This window comes from Apostichopus japonicus, chromosome 17 (assembly GCF_037975245.1).
Source record: "Apostichopus japonicus isolate 1M-3 chromosome 17, ASM3797524v1, whole genome shotgun sequence".
In the NCBI taxonomy this organism is placed as follows: domain Eukaryota; kingdom Metazoa; phylum Echinodermata; class Holothuroidea; order Aspidochirotida; family Stichopodidae; genus Apostichopus; species Apostichopus japonicus.
In genome coordinates this window covers 11,071,881-11,098,779 of record NC_092577.1, presented here as the reverse complement: position 1 = coordinate 11,098,779, position 26,899 = coordinate 11,071,881, and the positions used below count along the sequence as shown (strand labels likewise).

The window sequence follows — 26,899 nt, the reverse complement described above, 5'->3', positions numbered from 1 at the left end:
GTCGGGAGGAGGTTATAAGGGCCAGGGCACACGACGACCTAGTGGTGCCAGTTTAACCGTCACCCTGACCCAATTGTAAATATGCTCTCGGAGTTGCCCGAAGGACCAGTGTACACTGTTAAAAAAATTTCTGTAAATTAACAGAAAACGATTGGAAAAAAAGTTTCCAATCGTTTCCTGTTATTTTTACAGACATTCTGTAAAAAGTAATTAACTGGAAAATAATGTTTTCTTTTTACATAGTTTTCCAGTTAAAATTTTTACAAGAATAATCTGTTAAATAGAATAACATAAAAATTCTGTTTTATTTAGCATTTTTCTCATGTATATTTAACTGAATTCTTCTGATAAAATTACAATTTATTCCTGTTTGTTTACAGACAGTTTTATTGTGTTTTACTACCAAATTTTGTCTTTTTACAAGTTTTCGATGTTAATTTACCAAATCGTCTGATAAAATTACAATTTTTGTCTGTTTTTTTACAGACGGTTTTACTTCTAAATTCTGTCTTTTTACAAGTTTTCGATGTTAATTTACCAAATTGTCTGATAAAATTACAATTTTTGTCTGTTTTTTTACAGACGGTTTTACTTCTAAATTCTGTCTTTTTACAAGTTTTTGATGTTAATCGTTCAGTCAATTTGCTTAAATCTTCTGATAAAATTCAAATTTATGTTTTTTTTTACAGACGCTTTTAACGTGTTTGTCTACTAAATCTGTCCTTTAACAATTTTTTTTATGTGAATTATTAATGGTTTATCAATTCCATAAAAAAGAAACATAAGTGTGAAAATTTGATATTGACAATTAAAATAAATTGATGGGTTTTATCCGTCTTAGTTTACGGCAAAGTTTCTACAAAAAGTAAGTACATACTTAAGGAATACGCCAAAAATATACGGTAGAAGTACGTTGAAATGCTCATGTTTATTTTCACCCTTTATTTACACAACTTCTTCATTCATCTTGGAGTGAGGTCTTCCCCAAAAACATGCACATACAAAGGTGCTTTTAACCTATCACTTTTCACCACTTTACTAAAACTAAAAGCTTCTTAAGTAGATCCTAGAAACACAAAAACTCAATTATAAAACAACAAGTAGAGAACTTAAACTTCAACACTGAAACAATAATTCTACTTTTCAAGATTTGAGAAAAGACTGGTGACTGATATCACAAACTTCAGGCCAAGGCAATTACAAACCAGTTACAAAAGTCTGTATAGGAACAATAAGAGATACAGGTTTTGCAACTGTTCTCAAGAGGTGGTAAGATCACCTTACACCAAAAGCAACACATTGAAAGCTACTTCATTTGTTGCTATCTTTGGTTAGGGCCAATTAAGTTGCCCAAAAAAACCACAAACTATGTGACCCTTAATTTTACAAACTGACTGCAATTATAAACTTTCTAAATGGCATATACTGCAAAAAGCTCTTCACCGAATATTAAGCTAAAGTAAGATTTTTCATACAATAATATCCTTGTAATGTATTTATAATCATATACTATATTATGTCAACCTCCTCACAGTATTAAAAATTCTCCATAGAGTTGGTCAAGGCATGTGCCTTATGACCAACTATTCAACAACAACTATATGATCATCTTCTGTATATCACTTTCAAACATTATTTTTCAACCCATGAAGTGGAAGACCCCAGTTTGGGACGACAAACACCCTGAAACTATCCCAAAGTGGTCATTTCAAATGGAATACAATCATTAGCCAAAACCTTATTACATGGTAGGCTTAAGGGTTAATTGACGTTATAAGCTTCAAACTTTCTAATTATTATTACACAACTTTCAAACATTTTCATATAAAGCTGAGCCATGATATCATGAACATGCAATCATTTATGCAATGCAAATGTCAAAATGGAAACTAAAAACACAGAACTTAGTAAATCAACAAGGAAGTAACTTAAAGTCCAAAACTGAAACAGTAAACCTCTTTTTCAATGTTGAAAAAATTGGTGCATGCCAATATAAACTTCAGGCCCTGTCAATTCCAAACCAGATGTCTATGAATACCAAGACTAAAATATAAATTCCAGCCAGAAATGGATATTCTCACAAGTACATTAATAATTATTTGATGGAGTATTTCACTGGGGTAGGGGATGTAGAAAGGGAAAACTTGGTCTTAATGCATAGGCAGTGCAATTCCTATAGACCCTACACTACACACAGTAATAGACAAGCATACGTTAGTATAGTTTTGTGGCACTACACACTGTAATCACACTTTTTTTTAAATGAAGTAGTTTAAATAATATCACATAGTATAAACTCACCACTGAAAACGAAAAAACGTTAGTATAGTTTTGTGGCACTACACACTGTAATCACACTTTTTTTTAAATGAAGTAGTTTAAATAATATCACATAGTATAAACTCACCACTGAAAACGAAAAATGGCAAACATTTCACCATTTAAGGAATGGTTCAATGTGCATGAGCACTGGTATTAAAATGAACCCATTGTCCTTGTAAACATTTATACTTATTAGAAAGTTTCCTTTTGTGGCTACTGCCTTAATGCATGCTATGATCAGGAAATCCACTGGATGAAATTTTTCTTCAATTGAATAGCACTCTAGGAAGAGGATAGAAGGGGGCACAAATTTGCAGTCAATTCTTTGGGCAATTTGAAATGTAAGGTCATAGAAGGTGTCACATTTACTATCAAAAGTGAACTTTTAGCAGGCAGGTGTAACAATATAGTGTTAGTAATAGAACTTCATATTAATCAATACTTTATATGTCTGAATAACATGCCAACATGAATGAATAGAATTCCATAAACAAACTCTACAGTCTCATCTCCTGCTTGCTTCAAGTCCACCTTAGGTAGAAAATGTGATGCAAAGCCCATGAAAATGCATAGATTTCAGTTCTCTTTAATTATCTAAAACAAAATTTCATCTGAAACCATTCTGCTTTAGAGGCACAGAATATGGAGATTGGGGTGCAGATTATTTCATGTCTGTGTACTCAGTACTGATCGTAGTACATAAAAACATCATCCACCTGAACGTTCCTTACATATAAGCTGAATGTCTATATACATGAAGGAAACACTAAGAGTGGCTAAAGGCGACATTGAGGTTCCAGCCAGAAGTAACCATCTTAACTTGATTTTAAATGAGTTGAATAAAAACAAAAAAACAAACGTTTCTAAATGGTTCCTGTAGTAACTAAACTCGAAATAAGTCCACTGATCACCATACTACACTGTTTGATTTTTTTATTACTTTGTTGACTCATCCTTGATATGTCCCAAAAGAGACAACACTTTGGGATTTATGGCTGAGGATTTCCTACTTTTTCCTGATGTGGGTGGGTTGATTCCAACAAAGCACCTGCCAAAAAAAAAAGAGTTGATTTTTGTTACTTTTGGTGGGAATTAATATTTTCATCATTGACCTTGACACTTGACCAGTAGAAAACCATGTCTTTAAAACATGATACTTCTGAAAATTTGTTGCACATTAATTATTCACTTCACTGTTTCAGGTATAAATTAAATGGCTTCTCACACTGCTTTCATATTAGTTTGTATTTATAATTATGAAAGTCATAATGATTGTGGTCAAAACATTTTCAAGCATATTTCCTAATTCACAATTCTTTTATAACTTTTTTTTAGAGAACAGTTGTTGTTTATAACAGTCAATTCCACAAGAAGACTGTCCATGAAATCAATTTGGAATGTACAGTTTGAAGGATTAAAGCCTGGGTCCCATCTATACAATTCTACAAGCAGTAAATTTTAAACAAAGTCTGACGATGAAACACAAGAATCAACTTCAAAATCGACAAAATGCAGGTGGATTGTAGTTGAAAGGAAATAGGACACTGATCTTCTTGGAGCAACGATCAGGATCGACTTTTTCAACTGTGCATTTTGTTGCAAGTTTAATCCCAATGTTGATGGGACTAAGGCTCTACAAATGTCACTGCATAAATATTCTACGATCTTCAAATTAATGATGCTGTTACTATTTAACACTAAACACCTACTGCAGCAGTTCATCTAAACTGAGGTAAATAATTGTTAAGTTAGACTATGACCAAATTTCAAGTAACAGTACCTTCAATGGTATTCTAAGTTGGGATCATGATCTTCTCTCTAGACTGACAAATTATGACTTACTTGTGTAACTACTCAACTGAATTTTACACTGGTTCAAGTCTTTCCCAAGTGTTGGTAGAAACACACTATACAAGGAAAACACTACCATGAGTTACAACTCCAATCCCAGCTATAACCACTACTGTACAAATATTCATTCATATTCCATTAACACTTACCTCTGGATGAACTCCAATGTCACACAGCTGTCTGCAGGATACTGAATGTTTAAAACATAGTATGTGGCAAAGAGGTAGGCAAGGGCACTCTGAAAATCAGCAATAAGATGATTGACAACTACCTTGTCAACTGCGATCATATACTTCCGCCCGGCCAACAGTGTGGTTCCTGTGATATCAATATTCAAACAAAGATAAAAATGTCAATCCGAGTTTCACTTTGTCATTATTTTCCGAAATTGAATTTTTTTTTAGTGCTGTTACGGACTAAGAATATGTTTCCATTCTTTTACTGAAGGATTATCATGTAACATTCTCAAGAGTAGTAACTATTTTAGGGACCTTAAAAAAGGTATGTCCATTAAACACTTAACCTAGAAACTGCAATGACAAGATCAAAAGTGAATTGCAAGCAGAACCCACTGATTTTTCACTGAATGATGCAAAGCCTAAATCAGTGGACAACCCCTCCCCCACATTGGAAGAAAAAAATTCTCTGCCCTGCCTCTGTAAGAATAGGTATCACACCAAACAAGATCATTGGTCATCTATCTATTGCCTTGCATCTTGGATTCTATGCAAACCTTATGCATAACTTGAAAGGCCAAATGCAATTACCCCATTCTGACTACAAACCCTCTATACTAATTCATAAATATGTACACGTCATTCTTTTAATCTCAAAACAATGTTTCTGTTACATTTTTACCTTTACTACTGGACATTAACATTCTGAACCAACCTGAATGAGAGATTTGAAGGATTTAGCTGATGCTTCCAAGTAAGAGTTGGATGATTGCTTATGCCATTACACCAAACTGAGTCTAAATTACTGCCGCCAGACTAATCCCTAAATTTTGACAATGGTTTGTGGCATATTTAGAGCCACTTCCCATCATAGCCAGAAGATGTAACTTCAATAAATGAATCTTCTCTTTCATCTAAATATCACATTATACTAAATCTTGGCAAACTGCTTCTCAGTATCTAACAAGTATCTACCACACTGAAAGCTAGTACATTTATTCCCATGTCACATTTAGAACACTTTTGATAAGTATATACCTCTATTGCACAATTTGGAAAGGAAGACTTTGCATTTGAATTAAGAAACAGGAATTCCTACTTTAGTCTGAGCCTAGCAAGGGATCAATGGTAGGAAAAGACAGGCTTGGTAAAACAATCAGTAGTATTCAAAAAAAATGTTGAGCAGGATCCAAGGGATACTTTAAATCTGATGTGCTTAAATATTGTTGATGAAAATAACAAAGCTCTGTAAACAGAAACACCCGAAATGTACATTCAAGAAGCTTACCCGAAACAACACTACAGGGTGATGGAGAGTTCAAGCCAGAAACAGCCTCCTGATCACTGCTTGTCTCCTGGGAAAGTAAAATATGTGCAACTTGTATTTTAAAACCTGAAACTTATACAAAGTTGTCTGGTGGCAGAAATTGGATAACAATTTGATCTGGGCCCCATTCTACAAAGAGTAACCCACAATCTTAGATTTGATTCAGTCTGTGTTTAACTTTAAATCACACTCAAGACAAAGAAAAACTCTGTATGGAACAGGGCCCTAGTTAGGATATTATATAGCAGTTATATGTATATATATATATATATATATATATATATATATATATATATAGCAGTTAATTGTCACCTTAGTGTAGGTCAAAGTTCACTTCAGTAGCCATCATGATGGCAGTCTACATGACTACTCATTACTAAATAATGTTTAATTATTGGCCATATACAGCACACATTTTGACCAAGTCTGTATAAACACACTTAAAAGAACACATGTGGCATTACACCTCGAGTACACACATTGCTTTTGGCATGATCTAAGAACATATTCTGCACCTGTGGCATAGTCAGGTTGTTGTCATGGGGCTGATTTGCAACTCTATGTAAGGTGTCCTGAAAGGCTGATCAACATAACACTACAGAGACTATAACAATGTGACACTGAAATTTTACTTAAAATCCCCACTTTGCCATCCCTTGCTTAAAATGAGGCTTTCAACTAATCTATGGTTAGTTCAACTTTACCAGGGTGAAATTGCACTTTTTACTGTAGTCTTCAACCTTATCTTGCTATAATATTTGCCAAGTAATTTACCAGCATGACAACCTTTGCAAATAAATGAAATAGAAAAAAAATATCAGTTCACTTTATAGAAATACTCACCTTTGATAGGTACAACAGGGTATCTACTTTCTCCCCAAAGTAGCAAGTAAGTAGCCAGATTAATCCAGGCATCTCAGGAGTAAGATCGTTTGTTTCTGCTCTGGCAACTTCTATGGCATCAAAAACATCTTTTAAAGCTGGCTTTTTGGTAGCAACTTTCCTCAAATAGTGCATAACAGACTGACCTTTGGTATCTAAAGATTTAGAAAGAGTAGGCATCAGTTCAATACCAACCAATTCATGAAAGTGGCTCATCATACCAATGCTTTCCAGGAGAAATGGGTATTCTTCTATTATCCCTATGAGGGTTATGCTGTTTGTATTGATCATTGTGCGGATAGTGAAATACAACAGTTTCATGTTCATCTGAATGATGTCTTCATCCCACTTATCTTCATTTTCATACATTTCCTTTAGTTCAAGGGTTCTCCTTTTTTGAGATGTTTCGTCTTCCCTCTCTGGCAACCCTTTTGGTTGCCAGTTCTGACAACCATAAGAGTCTCGTTTTTTTGCTCGCTTAGGCTTCTGTTCTGAAGACTCATCATCTGATGTGCTGGTCAATGAAGACGTTCCTGGCAGATATGTTTCAGTCCGCCTCAGGTTGTTGATTCTGTTTTCCATTTGCTTAAGTACAGATTCAAAGCCATCTCCAATAACTTCCCCGCCTATGTCATCTCTAAAGCTTGCTGGGTAAGAATCAACAATTGTTTTTGAAATAATGGCAAGATTCTTACGGCCCGGATTGCGATTTTTCTTCATGATGTCATCACATATTATTCGTATCATTTCCCTTCTGTCTCTTGGTGATGGCCTTGTACATTTCTTTAATGAATCACTTAAGTTCTTAGGCATTTTGTTCCACTGGACTGTAAAAGTTTCCACCCAGTGCTTCTTTAGTGAGGTAGGAGTTCCTGGACTTGAGCTGGATGACTCTGAAGAAGCAACTGATCCGACTAGTTGAAAATCTTCCATTCCCAACTCCAGTTGGTGATTTAGTTCACTTGGGGTAGTAGCTGGCGAAAAAAAGGAAAAACTGAACATCAGGGCCTTGTTTCACAAAGAGTTATGCTCAGTCAAGTTTGATATGTAGAACATAAGTTAGCAATAAATCAAACTAAGACTGAGGGTAACTCTTCATGAAATGGGGCGAGGACTACCTCTAAAACTAACAGAAATGTTTTCAATGAATAAAAACATTAAATTTCCAAGAAATATGTAAGAACTAGTGTAGTCTCTTGTTGCCACATGTGTACATAACCAGTCTTACAATGATATGAAAGCATTAGCTACAAGCCAACAAACTTGCATTTCCTCATTTCTCTAAACAACTGCAATTGAAATTGATACAGAATACAAGTAGTGTACAGTATGCCATTGGCACAACGAAAACACTGTCTATCTGAAAACAAGGATGAGAATGTGTGGACATAAAAGCACTGGAATGTTTATTAATTACAAATTTAGAGTCTTGTACATATTTACACTGCAAAGTTTCAACTGTCCATGAATGATTACCTCAACTATAAAGCAGATAAACTTGCAAGATTACATGTAGGCTGTTCAAGCATGATCTAGTCACAAACTCTTCATTTCAGAACTGTAATGACTTTTGGTAGTGATTTTTTTGTCCTTTTGGTAAACATGATAGTTTCCAGGTCACATATTGCCTCCTCACTCTGCAAGTACTGTGCTGTGCACACTAAATTGGCCTACTAAAAGAAATGTACAAAATACTGGGGTCTGGACGATACAGTACCTTCAACCCTTGTAGACCAAGCTTTCAAAAGCTTTCTCCGCTGAATTGGTTTCAAATTTTGGAGATCCTCTTCTGTAACATACTTTAAATCTGCAACACTTTCAACTCCTGCTCTTATGAGCAGTTCTAGCACCTCCTTAATCTTGTAGGTGGGCAGTAGTGGAAAGACATCACTCACAGCACTCTCAATTGGACCAAGAAGAACAGTATCATCTGAAGATGTATCTGACAGTTCCATTTTGAATCAACACAAACCACTCTGCCAACAGCAAGAAACATATAGCTGACTGATTTTGTTAATGTGAACGTCTGTCACTATTGAGTTGACACCTCAAACTGACAAATACTAACTATACTATTTTTACACAATGGCTCAAGCAATAAATAATGACCACTGCATTGACCATTCCTTTACTATAGCTCAGATTACTTTGTTTTCCTGCACTATCAAGAATGTAGATCTTTGTTCAAGGAAAGATAACTACTCAGTACATTATAAAGCCTGAATAAATATGTATTAAATAGCAAATGCAGTCCCAAAATTTGAATTTGGTGGACTATGATAGGCCAAGTGAGGAGTGAGTGTTCACTCACATGAAAACAGAACTAAATGAATAAATTGTTGAATTGAGGCTAGGTGCAACATTTCATCCAAATGCTCTAAAATTTCTCAGAGAAGCACCAGCATTGATATTTGATAGGTTTATATGATGTTTGAAGCATTGTTGGGGAAACTGCATATATGCCTTACATGCAATAAACATACACAACTTAGAACGATATATGCTGAATGTACGGTATTGGACCCTGTGTAAACATGTGACATATTGAACACATGAGGCAAGGTAAATGCATGCACATACATTCATACCATGGCCAAATACCATCATCATTGTTGAGAAAGTCATGAGTGGAAACAATTATGCTTCAGTGGAAGCAGGAGTCTTCCTTGAACTGGATAAGCTGACAATGGATAATAGTCACAAAGTTCTGAAACCTTCAGACAGTCTATATCATTTGATGGTTGCAGCAAGTACACACCTAGTTCCTCAAGAAGGGTAGCATTATGCAGTTTAACAACAAGAAATGCATCATTGTTACATAAAAGAGTCAACAGAATACAGCCAAATTGCAAGACTGAATCTGTACATTTGCATGCCACAAACAAACCTGCACTGTACTGAGTACCATAGACCTTTAATTTGTTACTCACTGTGGCTGAATCAACCTGTAACTCTTTTGACTGCAGGGAAGCCCTAATTTCAGGACTAAAAATCTCAGGATTTAGTTGCTCACCTTTTTCAATGAAATTTTTTTCAGGAAACATACTCCCTGCACTATTATATGCCTGCAGCTGCTGATGTCTTTCTGACAGCGTATGTGTTACATTAACAAAGTTATGGCAATTCCTAGCACACCGTTTGAAGTAAGAGTGTTTGCTTTCAAACCTCAGTGTCCACACTCTGATTAAAGGGCCAAACTTAACTGTCAACTCTGGATAATGACAAAGAAAGTGATGTTTTGGTCTAAGCTTCACATCAGGAAAGATTTGTTTTCTTTCCTCATGGTACTCTTCTATTAACACCTTCAGATAAACAATTTCATCCCATGATATTTGAGGAGCACAAACAAGCTGAACAATCTCTCTTAAACGCAGAAATTGTTTCCAAACATTGTCAGATTTATCCAAAATTTGCTGGCCCACCAAAATTGGGAGAAGTTTAAGCAAACACCAGTTCTCAACTGCATTTCCACCAAGTCTGCTTTTATTTGAATTTATCTGAGCAGGCTTGTTATTGATGTCACTACCAGTGAACTTAAACAGTTCTAACTTTCTGTTTAAGTCTTGGTACGTAAACCAATGTCTCTGATTAACCCAGTAATCGATATAGAGTTTCAAATCATAATCCACTACCCCTTCAAAAAGGTCATGGCCCAAGCAAGGTGGCAGGCCAGGATTACAGACATGGAAGTAATTTAAATTATTGAAGAGGGAGTTAAATTTAATACCCTCAAAGCTATCTTCACCAGACTGTTGGAGATGTTCTACACATCTGTCATATTCGGTGGGACTTCTGCACTTTCCCAGAGCATATGGCTCACCTGACTGAAATTCAGCTGAACTCAGTAAGCAATACCTACAATAATGTTTAGATGAAAAGCTTTCAACAAATCCGCCAATAGTGTGTGAGCCTAAATTATCTCCTAGTATGCATGCCAATGAACCTTTCCGAATTTGCCCACCTTTGACCTGTACACCAGTTTCTTCTAGTAATTTCAAGTCTCTTAATAGCCTTTTAAATACTTTTTCTTGTCCATACTTCTTGAAATCAACCTCTCTACAAAGAAGTGCAAGTTGCAATGACTCTACCTGGGACCTATACTGAGGAGGAATGTTTCCCAGAGTGAAATACACAGCCAATATTTTATGTTTCTTTTTGGCAGATCCAAGTGGATTCACTACTTCAAAGGCATCTTGGAATAAAATAACCGACAATGCATTTTCCTCACTTCCAAAAAGTGTATTTTCTTTGAAAATTTTCCCATCTGTTATATCTGTAAACACTGGTAGCTGCATGTTGTGGGCTCTCCTGTCTGATTTTATTGGAATCAAGTCATTATCAATGAGAACTTTAATTGTCTGCAAGATGGGAACATAATGACAGTAATGCATTTTTCCTGAAATATCCCTCCCAAGGGGAACAGCTTCTGGGGAAACAAAATTCAGTGACTTAAAGTACTCTTTTCTTCTATGTTTTGAGCGCAGTTCTCCCTTCTTACTGTCCAAAGCAACATCCCACTCATTTCCCAAGTTAAGGTCATCTAATAATGAATGAATACGGTCATTACAAATGTTTTCGGCCCTTAATTTTGCTGTAAGCCTAACTTTAAGAGATTCTAGGCAAATGTCATGTATGGTTCTTAGTTCCTCTACAATAATTTGTACGGTTGATTCTGGGACTAATTGTTTCCCTTGCAGCTTAAGTAGAAATAATGCAAAACTTTTCAAAAATTCCCCTTTTGACTGATCAGAATTACTCTCAACTTCTATGACATTGTCATGTTCAGTTTCCCCAAATTCCATATCCAAACTTTCTTCTGCAGTAGTGGGCTTATTAGCATTGCCAGTTTCTACATCATAATTATTTGCTGTTTCTGAAATTACAGCATCAAATCTGAAACTTTTGCGAGCATTTTTCACACGTTTTGCACACCAATTTCTGTGGCAACGAGACAAATGAACACAAAATGTTGCCTTTTTGTGGTACCTTCTCTTGCATGAAACATACGGGCATTCAACTGTCTGACCATTATTCATGTGACTTTTGAGATGACTTAAAAATGCATGCAAATCAGAGCATTCTTTCTTACAGTATGCAATAGCACACTTCAGTGGTACATTAACAGAATGAAATCTGTTTGACTGCTCTACATGTCTCTGGTTACGATGCTTCCTTGTTATATGAACTTTCAGTGCTGTAAAAGTTGAAAATATGTATCTGCATCCTTGAAAACAGCACCGAAATTGAGAATTGGCTTGATTTCTATGGCGCCGTCCATGAGCCACATACTCACTCACTGAACGTGTTGTTACCTTGCAAATGTTGCAAAGTCCAACAAACATTTTTAGTCTCACGACGTACAGAACTATGAGAATACGAGTAGGAAAACCCTGCCAATTTGGAAAAGTTTGAATAACCTACTTATAAACCCACACCAATTTCATTTGCACTAACTTCGGTTGTTAAAGCTACAGTGAATTTACACAATTTTTATATGTTTGAAGTTGAACATGTACTGAGTACAGCTACAGTACAAGATATAGGAAAGCTCTTGCCTACTTGCTTCTTTTTGTACACATGATTTTGTCTAGATGCATAATCAATGCAAATGGTTGTGTCAAAATGATTGACAGACTGTGGTACTGGTAGTGTGGACAGGCTCAGTCCAACTCATACTGGTTCTCACACAGTAAAACTACTGTAGCATTACTGTTAGGCCCTAGCTTTGTTGGGTATCATAGGTTTTCAAAGCTAATGAGTAATGTTGGCTTAAACTTAATCAACAATTCGGTTAAAAGTAGCCTATTAATATTAATAGCCTAGGCTACAGCCGCACAGGCAATAGCAAAAACCTAAGTTTTTAAATTGTATATGGGCCAAGCCTATAGGCCTAGGCTATTATTTTATTTCATCAATATCGCTCCGGACTAAGACCACCGTTAGCCACTGATGCCTAACGTTATGCTAGGCCCTTCGCTATTAGGCCTAGCCTATAACTATAAAGCTCAGTTATCGCATCCGTTATACAAAAACATTTAACAGATTTTCCGAAACGGCAAGAAAAAACCTTCTAAGAATTTGTTATTGATGAATAGTCAATGTTTCTACCAACTTATTTGCTAACAAAACTTGAATGAACTTCCACTACACCCACCTCAGTCGAATATTGCAGAATTCTCCTGCGTCATCAGTGAAAAGGCAGCTGGTGTTGTGTACTGCATGCTGGACGCAAGTAGTAGTAGTGTGTACGTACGTACGTGGTCGGAGTTCGGTGCGCTGTTGTATTGTACGTATAACTGAAAAAGTTTCTTGTGCACTGATACGTCAGGCCGTGGACTGTTATTTTGGCGGGAAACGTTAATATGCATATGTTACACTCGTGAACCCAGGTGGAAACCGTGACCTTAGGTCACCGAGCCATTGCGAAACCACTGGACTGCATTAGGTGTGCCATACGCGCTGTACGTTGTTTTTCACGCCAATGCAACCTTTAACAACATCAATCTGTCTCACCCACATGCTCGCTGTATCACGAAATCGATCGGCATTTACTCAAATTTAAATTATTTGAAATAAAAATGCCCAAATTAAATAGAATGTTTTTCGTCTTTTTAGTGCGCATTCAATGCCAATTGAAGACAGTTAATAATGATCACAATTTTTTTAAACCCCAGAGCTTCCGTGCATGGGCATCGCCCAAAGGTCCCGAAAACACATTGACTAACCTAGGGCCCGAAGCGGGTCCCTGGACCACACACCCGAGATGAGCGCATCCCATATATTGTTCAGTCAGATTGTGCTTGAAGAAACATACGATGAATTGGTCTATAAAAGGACCCTATAGTGTTGCTAATTGAAATACTAAATATTTGTTTTTCCGCAAAAATGAAAAGTTTCTGTTTAAAAACATTTTTTTGTCGTAGTAAATACAAATTGATGGTAAAAAAAAACAGTGCGATCATGTTATTGCAATAAAACAGATATAAGTTGTAAATAACAGGATTTTTCAACTGTTACTTTAATTTACAGTTACTTCTGTAAAAATATTAATGATTGCAGTCAAATTTTGTTAAAAAATAGAAAATAATTGTTTTCTAAATAAACAGAAAATATAGGTTATATTACATTTTGTTTTTGTAGTAATACAAACTGTTTGTAAAAATACAGTAATTTTTGGTTAATGGGAAAAAACCGGAAATTTATGTTAAAAAAGTCTGTAAACTGACAGATATTTTTAACAGTGTATATGTTGAGCCCCGCGGGAAACTAAACTCGAAAAAAAGACGGGCGTATCCGTCGCTGTATCCGTCTCCTAAAGTTAACGGCATATGTCCAGGGGTATATTCGTCCGGGGGTATTTATCCGGGGGGTAATTGTCTAGGGGGGTAATTGTCTAGGGGGTATGCGTCCGAGGGGGTACTTGCCCGGGTGGGTACTTGTCCGGGGGGTTTTGTCCTCGGGGGTAATTGTCCGGGGGGGTTCTGTCCGGGTGGTAGTTGTCCTGGGGGTAGTTGTCCGGGATGGTATTTGTCCGGGGGGTATCTCTCCTGGTGGTAATCGTCCGGGGGGTTATTGTCTGGGGGGTATTTGTCCGGTCACGGACTGCATATGATCTACCACGCGAATTGTCACAGACCAGGAGACTACCTCTATGTACAGTGATATCATGCGCTGCACCGATTACATCTGGTAATGTAAACATGTGACTGGGATTCATTTGATCAGTCAATACATAAACATCTCTGCTGTTAGTACCTACTATAATATGACTCGTCACAGGATCTGTAGTTACACAGGTCACGTACTGATCAGATGGCCACCTAGTAATGACGTCACAAATGTTCTTCCTGCTAAATGCACCATCACGTACATCGTAAATACCGATGTCATACCAACCATCCCATGTAACAGCTTTGGATTCAGAAAACATTAAGCAGATGGGTATGTCCATATCAATGTCGATCTGATCATGTCGTTGTATTTCACCGTTACTGTTCAACACAGTAATGTATGAGTAACCTTCAGTTGCCTTATAAGTGATGACAATCTTGACATCTCCTCTGGTCATAATATCAGTGATGCGTACACCGCTAACTTTGATTCCTGCAACATCAACCACTGACTCTTTATGCTGAGCAATCTTGACGTTATCTCTAATTACCTTCGTTATATCACTGATATCGAAATCAGATAAAAGTTCTACCTCTGGGAATTCTTTTTTCAATTCTTTTACAAGGTGTTCACATGCTACTCTAATATCAGGAATACAGTGAGCGTTTGTCCAATCGTCTTTAGAAGCAAGAATAGATGAGGTCGTTGTTGTGAGGTTCTCGTATCTTTTAATAATCTGTTCGTAAAATTCTCTTAATTGTTTTAGTTCATCTTTATTTTGCCCTACAAGCAGGTCTTTTGCTGTTGTCAAACTCCTCAAATTAACATATAGGCTGCGAAGTTTTGTTAAGAGTGCGCCCTCGGTTTCATCACATTTGTTAATAAAATCTTCAGATTTGTTGTCATATTCTTGATTTGCTGTTTTCCTGATTTTATCATATTTCTTTCTCACTTGTACCAATTCTGAGTGATCTGACGGTCGTTATCTCTTTTTCTGTTTTCGATGGCCTCTAAACCCCTCTTTCGTTCCGTAGTACAATCTGCAAGTTTATCTTTAATCTTGTGTGTCTGTCGCTGGTACTGGATTATCAATCTTCCTGTCTTTTTCATGGCATTTTCATTCAGCCTCTGTTGAGTAATTTGTAGTTTCGTTGGCAATTCGTATAGTTTACCCTTGTATTTGGTTAGTTCAGCAAGTTCTTGGTTCAGTAATTTTCTTTCACGTTCTGCTATTTCAGTTACATCATGCAGGTCATGACCTTTGTATATATCAAAATGCATTTAAACTTGCAGATATAGTGTTATCGCGCCAAAGAGACATTGTGGTGGGAGTGTAAAAGTGAAAAATGCAAGAGTCAGTAGCAGTACCCTGGGTGGTCCTGCCTACCTTCCCACCCCACCACCCCCCCCCCCTCCCGCAACAGAAATACCGAACGAAACGAGGATCTTAAAGAAATCGTAAAAAGTAAAAAATAATTACCCAAGGTGTATTCAATACTTGGTAGGCTACTTATATTTATACCAGCGTGTGATCTACTTATCATAAGGTTTTCTTCTCTAGCCATATCAACCAGAGAACGACATTTCTCTGAACATGCTAAATTTGGTTCATTGAATGACACTATTAGTCAACGCTCCGCACATCACGAAAACTTGATTGTCGTCATTAATATAAACACAACATCTCCATTTGGGTCAATTACTAAAGATATATGAGGTATATGTGTGTCTACCTTCCCACTCGTACTGCTATGCTCATGCGAATGTTCGATATTGTTATTATATACAGGGCAATAGCCATCTGGAGAATGAGGACACATGTTTCCTCCCCTCTCCTCGGTCAAACATACAGTACTTCGGATTTTTTTTCCGAATTGTTTACATGTTATAACACACGCACGTTTGGAATATTAGATATCTCTTATTATTTGTAGATATCTAATATTAAATTCAGATTTCTGAAATTAAATATTTATTGTTAAAATGGGTCTCCATACGCACGTAAAGTAGTATCCACAAGTGTAGTAACAATAATGGAATGATAGCATAAGTTTGCGTCTAAATCCTCTTACCGTTATACCTCTTGATAGACACGCCAATGTGCCTAAGAGGCAGGTCTTCTTATATCCATGAAACACCATCATTTGTCATGACAATATCATCGTTGTGCAGTTACAAATATACTATACAATATATTGCCATTTCTGACTATCAAAAAAGAGAGCAGTTTCTTCTAGTTGCCAGAGTCTTTAGCCTACCGTTCGTTTTTATATAGTCATGCTAACTGCAACCCCCCCTCCCCACCCCTTGCTGCACCTATGTGGAAGGACCAAGCGCGAATGAAGGATAAAGGGAAGGGATGTGGTACTTGGGTCATTAAAACAGACTCTCATATGTAGGGCTGCTGGGGTTCCTTCCCCAGCAAAATCAACCAATATGCATCAAGTGATGTGCTGTGAGTCATATTTAGATTATAAAGAGGTCCATATTAAGCTGTAAACATAAAGTTTTGCTCAATAAAATACGGTTGAACACCCTAGCCATGCGCCTAGCTGCGTAATTTGAAGTATAATAACTTCGATTTCAGCATAAATTATATGTATGTATGAATTGTATGTATTTTAGATCCTCCTGCAAGCAGGAAATCACGTCATTGGCTTATCAAAGACGCAAGCTGACCGAAATCAGTCTCTTAGATTCATATTTAACGTTTATGATTTAGAATGGTCAATTGTCAACAACTCTGTTATCGGAAGACATACAATATAATACCTCTATTATAAAAATTGTCATTCCCGTTTTTAGAAAATCTAAAGACACAATGTTTGCATTGGGTTAGTATTTTATCAATATTTACTCAAAATGTATTAAATTGATCACACTTCTTGCTATAAATGCCACTAAAAGAAACCGTTTTATATAGGCTAGATGAACTCCATTTGTACTTATCACTTACTTCCATCTTTACAACATTATTTTGTTTGCTTCGATGTTGTTATCACATATACATTGCACTGCAGTCTCGTTTCATTGTCTCCCGTGTACATTTTGGTGACTTTTAATTGTTTTCCCTCGTAAAACATTTGATTATATTCAACCGGCGATATGTCCATAACCAGATAGATATGATGTCAGTGGCGGCGGAACCGGGGGGGGGGCTTGGGGGCCCCAATGAAAAAGTTGAGGGGGCAAATGCATGATAAGCCCCACCCCCCCAATATTTACTAAGGCTCCGAAACGTGCACCTGCCCATACACTTGTCGATCTGTCCGATGCACACGTATACTATATAGATGTAATAATTTTAGTAAATGCTGGGGGACCCTCGGCCCGTCCCCTGGCTATAGACCACATTGTCACCCCAACCGCGTCTTCACGCCCCGTGAAAAGTGGAAGCAGTGAGTGTGAGTACCGGAAAGCGCAACACAACTTCGTCTTAGGCACTACTCACTTTACACTACGAGTACACGCAAGGTGTGGAACATGGATCTATGTTTAAACGCAATCAATTATTAAACGAACAAAAACACAATATTAGCATTTCACCTGTACTGTGGTGCTTGGTTCATAGAAATTTGTTGGCAACTGCACATGGTTTTGGAATTACCCATTTGTTGACATTAAGAAATGCTTTCTGTTTTTTTCTTATAATATTTATTTAATTATTGCATTTAAAGTAGTAATTTACTACACTGAAAAACGTCTTTGCGAGTACACTACTAGTATAATAGCTACTCTCTTAAAAAACCACCGAATATACAAATTACAATGTTTTTACAGATTTTTACGTGCAGTCTGAGAAATTGCAGACTTGAAACCCATATTTTAGGGCTAGGTATTCGCAGCATGAAACACTCGGAAAGTGCCATTTCCGGCCATCTGTGGGTTTCAAAAACCCAAACATTTTTGTACGCTTCGCGCCAACCGATGGTGGCGCTCCGCTTAGATAGTCTCCACACATTAGCCCCCCCCCCCCCCCAATAATTTTCCCGTTCCGCCGCGCCTGCGTGATGTTGAATTAGCCTAGAACACTTCAATTTTTGTTCCAATTATGCTTTGAAATGAAACTATGCCCGCTTATGATCAACTCAAGAAAGGTACTTAAATTCAGATTTGTACTTATGCTGAAGTTTCAAATTTCAGTAGTTATACCAGATTCATTCTGTTGAAATCTATAAGAAATCAATGATTTTCAATTCATCAAATTGCGGAAAACTGTTCATCATGATCGAAATGTTATTAGTATGACAGCTGCTGGCAGTACAAACAGAAACCCCAGTCTAGCCAATTCCGCGCTACATTATGGAATACGGCCGTTACAATGGAACACAATGTACAGATTCCCAATGAGGATCTACTTGCTAGCAATTGCATATATCGAACGATTTCTGTTCCATGGCAAATGACAAACGGCAGACATTGACAAATATATTGGAGTGAATGTTCACTTACCTATTCTATCGTCAAGATCTAACACAAAGGTTGATATCAATAATAGTGTACTTCAAAAAAGATAACAACTGCAACAAAACACAGTTTACAATAATTTTTCTTGTAAGAATTACCGGTATCAATTTACATGCGGCTAAACTAAGAACTGTACTCTGTCTATATGCAAGTATAGTACATTTCAATACAGCTTGTATTGACGTATTTTGACGAAGTTGCAACATAGAGGGGAATTCCTGATAAATGGCGGCAATAATCCATCGGGGTAAGCTCGATATCGTTCACTGTCGTTGCACATATTTAGTACTACGGTTTGACCACATACTCTGATGTGTTTTCATATGTTAATTACAATTCTCGATGTTGGATGGTTCGGGAAGTGTTATCTGAAGTGTGAACAGAAATTTAAGACGGACTCATTTAGTCCGCTTTGCGTTGTTAGGACTTTTCCGACGCAGCGTTTTATATTATGTTGTGTTTTCATATGCTAATTACAATTCTCGATGTTGGATGGTTAAGGAAGTGTTTTTGTTTTAAGGAGTTAACAGCAGTTTAAGACGGACTAATTTAGTCCGCTTTGATTTTGTTAGTAAGAGCTAATCAAAATCCTTATCGTGTGTCTTGTGATATGTCAGCTGATACAGAAACTGCTTGGCTCGGCGTTATGTACATGCAAATACTGTGTATATGCAGGGAACAGCTCCCTGGTTTATGTTACGTTTGTACGTTTTTACAATTCGTCTGCATAACGTTCTGCATAACAAGAGAACGATGGCTGAAAGTCTAAAGAACTTTGCAGCCAACAGTTGGCAAGCTGACGTCAAATGAATTTGTAAAAGCAGTATTGAGGGTGGCAAATTTCCAAGAGAAAATAAATCAATCTGGTGAATTTGGTTATGATACTTGGAGGTGAACTTTTGGGATGTATGTATATATACATATATAACAATCAAAGTGGAGCGCCACCATTGGTTGGCGAGCTGCAACGTACAAGAAAATTTCTGGTTTTGATAGCCCCCCCCCCCCCAGATGACCGGAAATGACACTTCTCGGGCTTGAAAATGACCAACAAGATGTACACTTTTGTCTGAGAACCAAGTTTTCCCCAATTTTTTTTTTATTTCATTCATAACCTTTTTCAATATTTTCACCAGTCACACATCATGTTTGACCTTATCGCATCTCCTATGGACCATTGCTTTTGTAGGTAATTCTACGTGACGGCCCACAATACCCGTCAGCCCCACTTTTCAAGGTTTTAAGCCCATTATTTGTCAGAATTTGACAAAAAATTCACTTCAAAACATAATGTTGCACAAAATTTCATCCATGGACAATCAATATAGAAAAAAACCTTCAACCTTAAATTACCAGACTTGTCAAAATTGCACGAGTAGACGGAAGTATGATGAAGAATGTTGGTCAGGGAATTTTCGAAAATTCAGACACAGTTAATTTATTGGTGTACAAATATGAAAACCTCTTATAACAGCTACTATAAAACTTCGATATCATAAAAAAAATACAAAAATATGCTCGAGGGAAGGCGGTTCCTCCTTCGCCCCCCCCCCCCCCTTGGCTACGCACCTACACTCATACACAAGAAATGTACAGACATTATGATATTAATCATGAGTGACTACATGCTATACGGTCACAGGTCACAGAAATGACCACGAAGAGTCATTTACCTTGTGCAGCATGTGTTGGATGAAGTTTTAGCCACCGCCAAATACGTTTTGGATAAATAATCTCAGGCATTATTTTCTATTTATAGCCACAACAAAAACATATGCCACCAAATATTGGGGGATATTACATACTATATCCCCCACCTAAAATATTTGGGGATATGCCCCCCCCCCCTCCGCTCCCCGATCGTCGCCCATGATTCCTGTATTCAAGATTCACCAACAGATCGACTATATGCCTAGAATTTGCTTCCATGATTCAATACACAAACGATGAAGGTAATTCTAGGCATGTTACTAATAATCATTTTAGATCATCACTATATATGACAAGAAAGTATACATAACTTCCTCAAGTGAAAGGAATGCCAACTATGACAATTTAGGACAAGGCTCTTCAATACCATGCTACTACTAGTTTGCCTAAGACTAGAAGTGATTTACGTAGCACCCATGAAGGATAGATCGACAGCTACTTTATACTGGTATCTGTTATGTTATGATACCATTTATTTCATGGTTTTTGTTGTTGTCATGAAACAAAGAAATGAAATCAACACCAGTGTAGGATCGATGGGCAGACTAACGTTAGGCCTATCAATGTGCAATGTCGGCATAAAAGCCTAGGCCTTTGGTCTAACCTCGAGTCTTGGAGTAGTTTTTTTTTAAACATGGCCTAACTAAGCCCAAAGCATGTGTCTATGGCTGCTGGTAGTACTGGCGAACACACAAACAAATGTAGCGTGTAATGTAGCTTATATATTGGCCTCTTAGTATATAGGCCATATGTAATGCTACAATATTGCCTAGTCTCAGATCCCTTCGTGTATTTTGTACACCTAACAAAGCGAGTTGGCATTTGTATATTTCCAGCTATTTAGCGTCAGTATGGCACTCGATTTAGTAGCACCTATAGTCTCATTACAACTCTTTAAAAATTTGGAATAAAATATTTTATAATAAAGCATCTTGCTTGTTTTATTTTATTTTATGTTGATGCAAGTATGGTGAGGCCTTCTTTTAGGATGGAAAATCATGTAAAGTAGGATTGCATGTGTTCTCAAACCTTTGTAGTGTGTGTGTTTGTAACTATGCCATACCAAGAACATGGCTCCAGGCTTACACTGAAATAAATGGAATATCAGATGGCTTATTAGTCAGTTGAGTTCCAGTGTAGACAATTAATGTGAACCATAGTGTGATCGACAGGAAATTTAAAATACTGTATAAACCAAACAAATTTGGTTTCGATTTGTTGCAGATCAAAGTGCAGGCCCATCGTCGCCAAAGAAAAGGATATTTGCGATGCTTCATCTCCAGATATTTCACTGGCACAACAAAAACTTGTGGAAAATCAGGGCTCAAGTTTCTGAAAGCCTGAAGATGTGGTAGCGGGCAGACAGAACAGCTGTCTCAGTGTCTGACACGAGATGCTGAAAAACAGCTAAAAGAAGCTGCTGAACAGAGATGTGATGAAAGGATTAAAATGATATTGTCCAAGACATTCTGTTTACACATCATAGAGGAAGACTACTTCTTCCTATAAGCAATTGGATTTGGGTGTTGGTCATGTTGTCAGTGACGAGGAAGTCATATAACTCAGAAAGGATTGTTTTTGTAACCAAAGCATAACCTGGTTAGTGTTTTGTTTTGTTTATGTTTATCATTTTCTTTCATTTTAAAATTTGTTTATTCATTTGATCTTTTCCTTACCATTTCTTATTATTTTTTTTATTCACCTGACAATGAATAACTTACTTTCGTAGACTGAGGAGTTCCCTAAAGTTTCAAGGTGGCCCTGTGTGACCCTGTCTTTTTTAAACAAAGTAATTGTTTTGTGTGGTCCCTGTTTACTAGATACACATGGGCTGGCTCTAAGCCTCTATCACTTTTGAGAACTGTAGTGGAAAAATACAGCTAAATATCTATTTTGTTTTGGTAGAAATATTCCTGGTGATGGATGTGTATCTTCAAATTTGTTCAAGGACACTGATGAGACCAATTTATAAGTTTAGATACGAGGTTAAGTAATGTGTCTGGTAATTATTTTGTAAATTATTTTGTAACGTAATTGACAGCTGATAGGTCAATGGACCCCAGATACCAGGGAGTGAAGAGCAAGCTGGTTTAGAGCCGTCCATTGAGCTCACCTACTCCAGAGACGTCCCCCAACAGAGTGAACCTGCCCGGATGTAGCCCAAAGCAGCAATTATACTTCACGACTTTGTATTTGGTTGACCCGCGCCGCGATTGTGTTATTATTTCGTTTGGACTTTTAAGCATTTTATTTTCCAATAAGTTCAGTGGATTTCTTGTTTGACGTAACAGCTCTAGTAAGATCTGTAAGTTACCCACTTATATTATTAACATATTTCGTTTAGTTTTAAGTGTTTTGTGTGGTCCCTGTTTTCTAGGTACACATGTGCTGGCTCCAAGCCTCTATCACTTTTGAGAACTGTAGTAGAAAAATACAGCTTAATATCTATTTTGTTTTGGTAGAAATATTCCTGGTGATGGATGTGTATCTTCAAATTTGTTCAAGGACACTGATGAGACCAATTTATAAGTTTAGATACGAGGTTAAGTAATGTGTCTGGTAATTATTTTGTAAATTATTTTGTAACGTAATTGACAGCTGATAGGTCAATGGACCCCAGATACCAGGGAGTGAAGAGCAAGCTGGTCTAGAGCCGTCCATTGAGCTCACCTACTCCAGAGACGTCCCCCAACAGAGTGAACCTGCCCGGATGTAACCCAAAGAAGCAATTATACTTTACGACTTTGTATTTGGTTGACCCGCGCCGCGATTGTGTTATTATTTCGTTTGGACTTTTAAGCATTTTATTTTCCAATAAGTTCAGTGGATTTCTTGTTTGACGTAACAGCTCTAGTAAGATCTGTAAGTTACCCACTTATATCATTAACATATTTCTTTTAGTTTTAAGTGATCCCATTGTTTTTAACACAAGTCTCATGTGCATGGCAATCCTACATTTTTTCTATATATATTTATTTTTGTGTGAGCGCTACGCCTTTTCAAGTTGTCCCCACAATTTCAGAGTGATCCGACCCTACTCTCATGGGAAGGGTGCTACTTGTAATTTTCCCAAACCTAAAAAGAAATATATTTGCCTGGTCACTGCGTTTTTGACTAGTTACATTTGCGTTAAAGGAGTGTCTTGAGGCATACTTCAGGAGACGGACAGTGTTTGAAAATGCATTTATTTATATTATGTTTATCACAACATAAATTTGTTGTATCTTCGAAAAATTCGCTGCTTAAGAATCCAGCAACTGTAAAATATTCTTCGGATATACCTATATTACTTCAGCCAACACATCCTGGTTCTTATTAATGTGTTTAATTATGTTATCATCTTTCTGTGACTAGGAACTGCTCTGTTTTAATTGTCGCACAGTACAACGTATAAGAGTGACGTTATTTGTTTATTGCTTACTCTATGGCGTATGTATGTGCTTTTGTGTGTATGGGTGAGCGCGTTTGTGACGCCCAGCTTGTAAACACGATATATCAAGAAAAGAAGATCAGACCAATTTCATATTTAGTGTGTAAAAGTACCACATTAGGTACAAGAAGCCTATTGTTTTTGGTGGAGGTCAAAGTCATTTGGGATCACCAGGGGTCAAATTATATAAACCTTGTAAATACGATATCTCAAGAAGGGAATCATCGACAGACCTCATATTTGTGGTGTAGGAGTACCACATTGTTTAAAAGAAACCTATTGTTTTTGGTGGAGGGCAAGGGTCATTTGGGGTCACCTGGGGTCAAATTATGTAAACCTTTTAAACACGACATCTCAAGAAGAAAAACTTGGGCCGACCTCTAATTTAGTGTGTAGAAGTACCACATTTAGTTCAAGAAGCATATTGTATTTGGTGGAGTTAAAGGTCATTTGGGGTCATCAGAGGTCAAATCGTGAAACCCTTGTAAATATGTACACCCTCACTATACATTACGTCAGATTTATGAAGAAAACTTCTCATGTTACATCATTGAAAACACAATGCATTTTTGCATTCTGGTTCATAGTCTGTTTGTTTGTTTATTTATGTATTTTTTCACGTAAATATTTGCAATGAATTGGGAAGTCTTCTGAATAGCCTATACTGGCTTAACAACACAGAATACTCCCAGAGAGAAGAGAGAAAAAAGTTAAAGTTATGATAATAATATGTATATGTTTCAGTTACCACTAATTCATAGTTAATAAGAAATCATAATTTCTTTGATAAGGCATTTTCTAAGTATGGAGCTTGATTTCTTAGTTTTGAAAGCATTTGATATAGTGAGTCCCATGTTTAGATTGCACGGTATATTATGCTTAGTATAACAGTGCGTGCATAATATAAGTTATAATGCGCGTTGCTAGCCGTTTTTGCATAATGATTATGGAACTCTCTGTTGCTATTTATAAAATTTCGGAAACTGTTTGGTAATAAACCATTCCAAACCTTGTATGAAAATGTCGCAAAATTGACTTTTATGATATCATCTAATCTCAATAAATCGAGTTTCTTACCAAAAAATGGGCTTGTAAGTAGTATGTTCACGCGATGCTGAGTGAGATATATGACGTATTGCACACTTTTGAAGTGGCTTAAAGGTGAACTGTTTGTACCAGACCAAATAATCAAGCAGTATCATAAATGCAGTGCTATTTAAGTTTGATAAAGCATTCTTAGTATATTCTGGGGAGGAAATATTTTAGCTATGCTAAAATTCCAATACCTCTTACGACGCTGGAGCAACCTTTTGTAATATGGTCACTCCATGAAAGTCTACTATCAATAGTAATCCCTAGAAATTTAGTAGTTGATACTTCCTTAATTTGTTTACCGTCCATTGATACATCATTATTTCAATAATGTGTTCTTCTTCCATTTCATCGTATATAGTGAGTTTTGTCTTATGAGGGGTGTAACAAGAAAGGATAAAGCCAGAAACCAGGACTTTAGAAACAGTACATGCGTTTTGGATAATTTCCAAGTCATAAAGCAAAAGAAGTGGAGATGTGTGGAGAATTTAGCTAGATGTCAGGTTAAGAGATGGACACAGAAATTGACAGATTGGACACCAAGGGGTTATGTAAGAGGCAGAGGTAGGCAGAGTAGGAGATGGATGGATGACAGAGAATATAATGGGGTCCCATGGAAGAGAACAGCTCAGTACAGAGTTAATTGGAAAATTGGTGAAGAGGCCTTCATTCTGCAGTGGAGCGAAATAGGCTAGATAAGAAGTGAGTTTTGTCTACATTAAGTGATAACTTATTAGCAGCAAACCAATCAGAAAATGTATTTAATTCAGTAGAGACAGCATTCTGTATTCTATGTGCGTTTTCCAACTTGATGAAAATAGAGGTATCATCGGCAAACAAAATAGTATTAGCAACTTATGACACTTGGCAAATGTCAAATGACAAATGTCATTGACATATATAATGGATTGCAGCAAATATACTGAGACCTGTGCACTGTGTAAAAGTATTACACGTGCGTAATACGCTCTAATTGACAGTTATACAATGCCATTAATTCGCATTCACACCAGTAGAATCACTTTGGCCGAGTGGAACGGACTTAGGTCTGCACTGAACAATGGATACATTACAGGTTAGTATAGAGTTAATTTACGAGTGACGCAACTTTCAACATATGGGTGTCTTAAAGAGAGGAGGAGATATGGATATTGTGACTTCCGTGCATGAAGAGCACTAGGGAAGCGAAACTTGAAATCGATGGCTTCCTACTAAAATACAAAGTTGCCCAAATGCAAGGAAATAAGCAGGTAGTCGTAACTAGCGATCTAATATAGTAGTAGCTGGGAGCAATTAAATAACATAGGACTTCCGACTTGCTATCAGCAATATATGTGTATAAGAGTGTTACATTTAGCATATGCGTTGAGATGGAAAATCAAGAACAGTGAAAAAACTTCCAGCCTCCACCGGGATTCGAACCCGGGCCTCCCGCTCTGTACGCGGACACCCTAACCACTAGGCTATGGACGCTGATTGTACGTCCAGAGGTTCGAAACAGGTAAGGAAGGTTGTAATTCCACTGTATGCGTTTGTCACCTGTATCGAACAATACTAGTTCTGATTTTGGTGACATATTTGCCTTACTCTAGAGATCAAACATGATTCTAACCAACTCGAATATCATTTGTGATTCCTAAAGCTGGATCTCGAAAGAGATACTTTGAACATACTTTATGCTAATGAAATGAAGGTTAAAGACAAAGGCTAATGTGCATATATAATTGAAAATCGTAATGAATTGGAAAATCAAGCACAGTGAAAAAACTTCCAGCCTCCACCGGGATTCGAACCCGGGCCTCCCGCTCTGTACGCGGACACCCGCTCTGTACGCGGACACCCGCTCAGTACGCGGACATAACTTTGCCAAATCAGAGCCTTCTATGAAATTCTTGGCATTGTGTGGCCTTGATAAGACTTTTATGTTCATCAAATGAAAGACATTTATTGCCACAACAGACAGACTGACGCATTACCACGACGGAAGCTCAAGTAGTTAAGAAAGAAACCTACGGATCTGAAAGGAGATGC

General features: G+C 37.1%; 2 protein-coding genes across 2 annotated transcripts in view; both read right to left on the bottom strand.

Moving 5' to 3' along the window:
- LOC139984552 (uncharacterized) overlaps positions 1-19,124 on the bottom strand; it is a 30,757-nt gene extending 11,633 nt beyond the window's left edge. The window contains exon 1 of the mRNA XM_071998490.1: positions 18,622-19,124. The gene's annotated coding sequence lies outside the window, so the exon portion shown is untranslated. The remainder of the gene's footprint in view (positions 1-18,621) is intronic.
- Positions 914-13,505, bottom strand: LOC139984836 (uncharacterized). The gene is made up of 6 exons (XM_071998935.1): positions 12,713-13,505; positions 8,276-8,534; positions 6,520-7,532; positions 5,638-5,704; positions 4,323-4,491; positions 914-3,370 (listed from the first exon to the last, which is right to left on the bottom strand). The coding sequence occupies exons 2-6, from the start codon at positions 8,511-8,513 to the stop codon at positions 3,259-3,261; spliced, it is 1,599 nt and encodes a 532-aa protein (XP_071855036.1). The 5' UTR covers positions 8,514-8,534; positions 12,713-13,505; the 3' UTR covers positions 914-3,258.
- Positions 19,125-26,899: the final 7,775 nt, after the last annotated feature.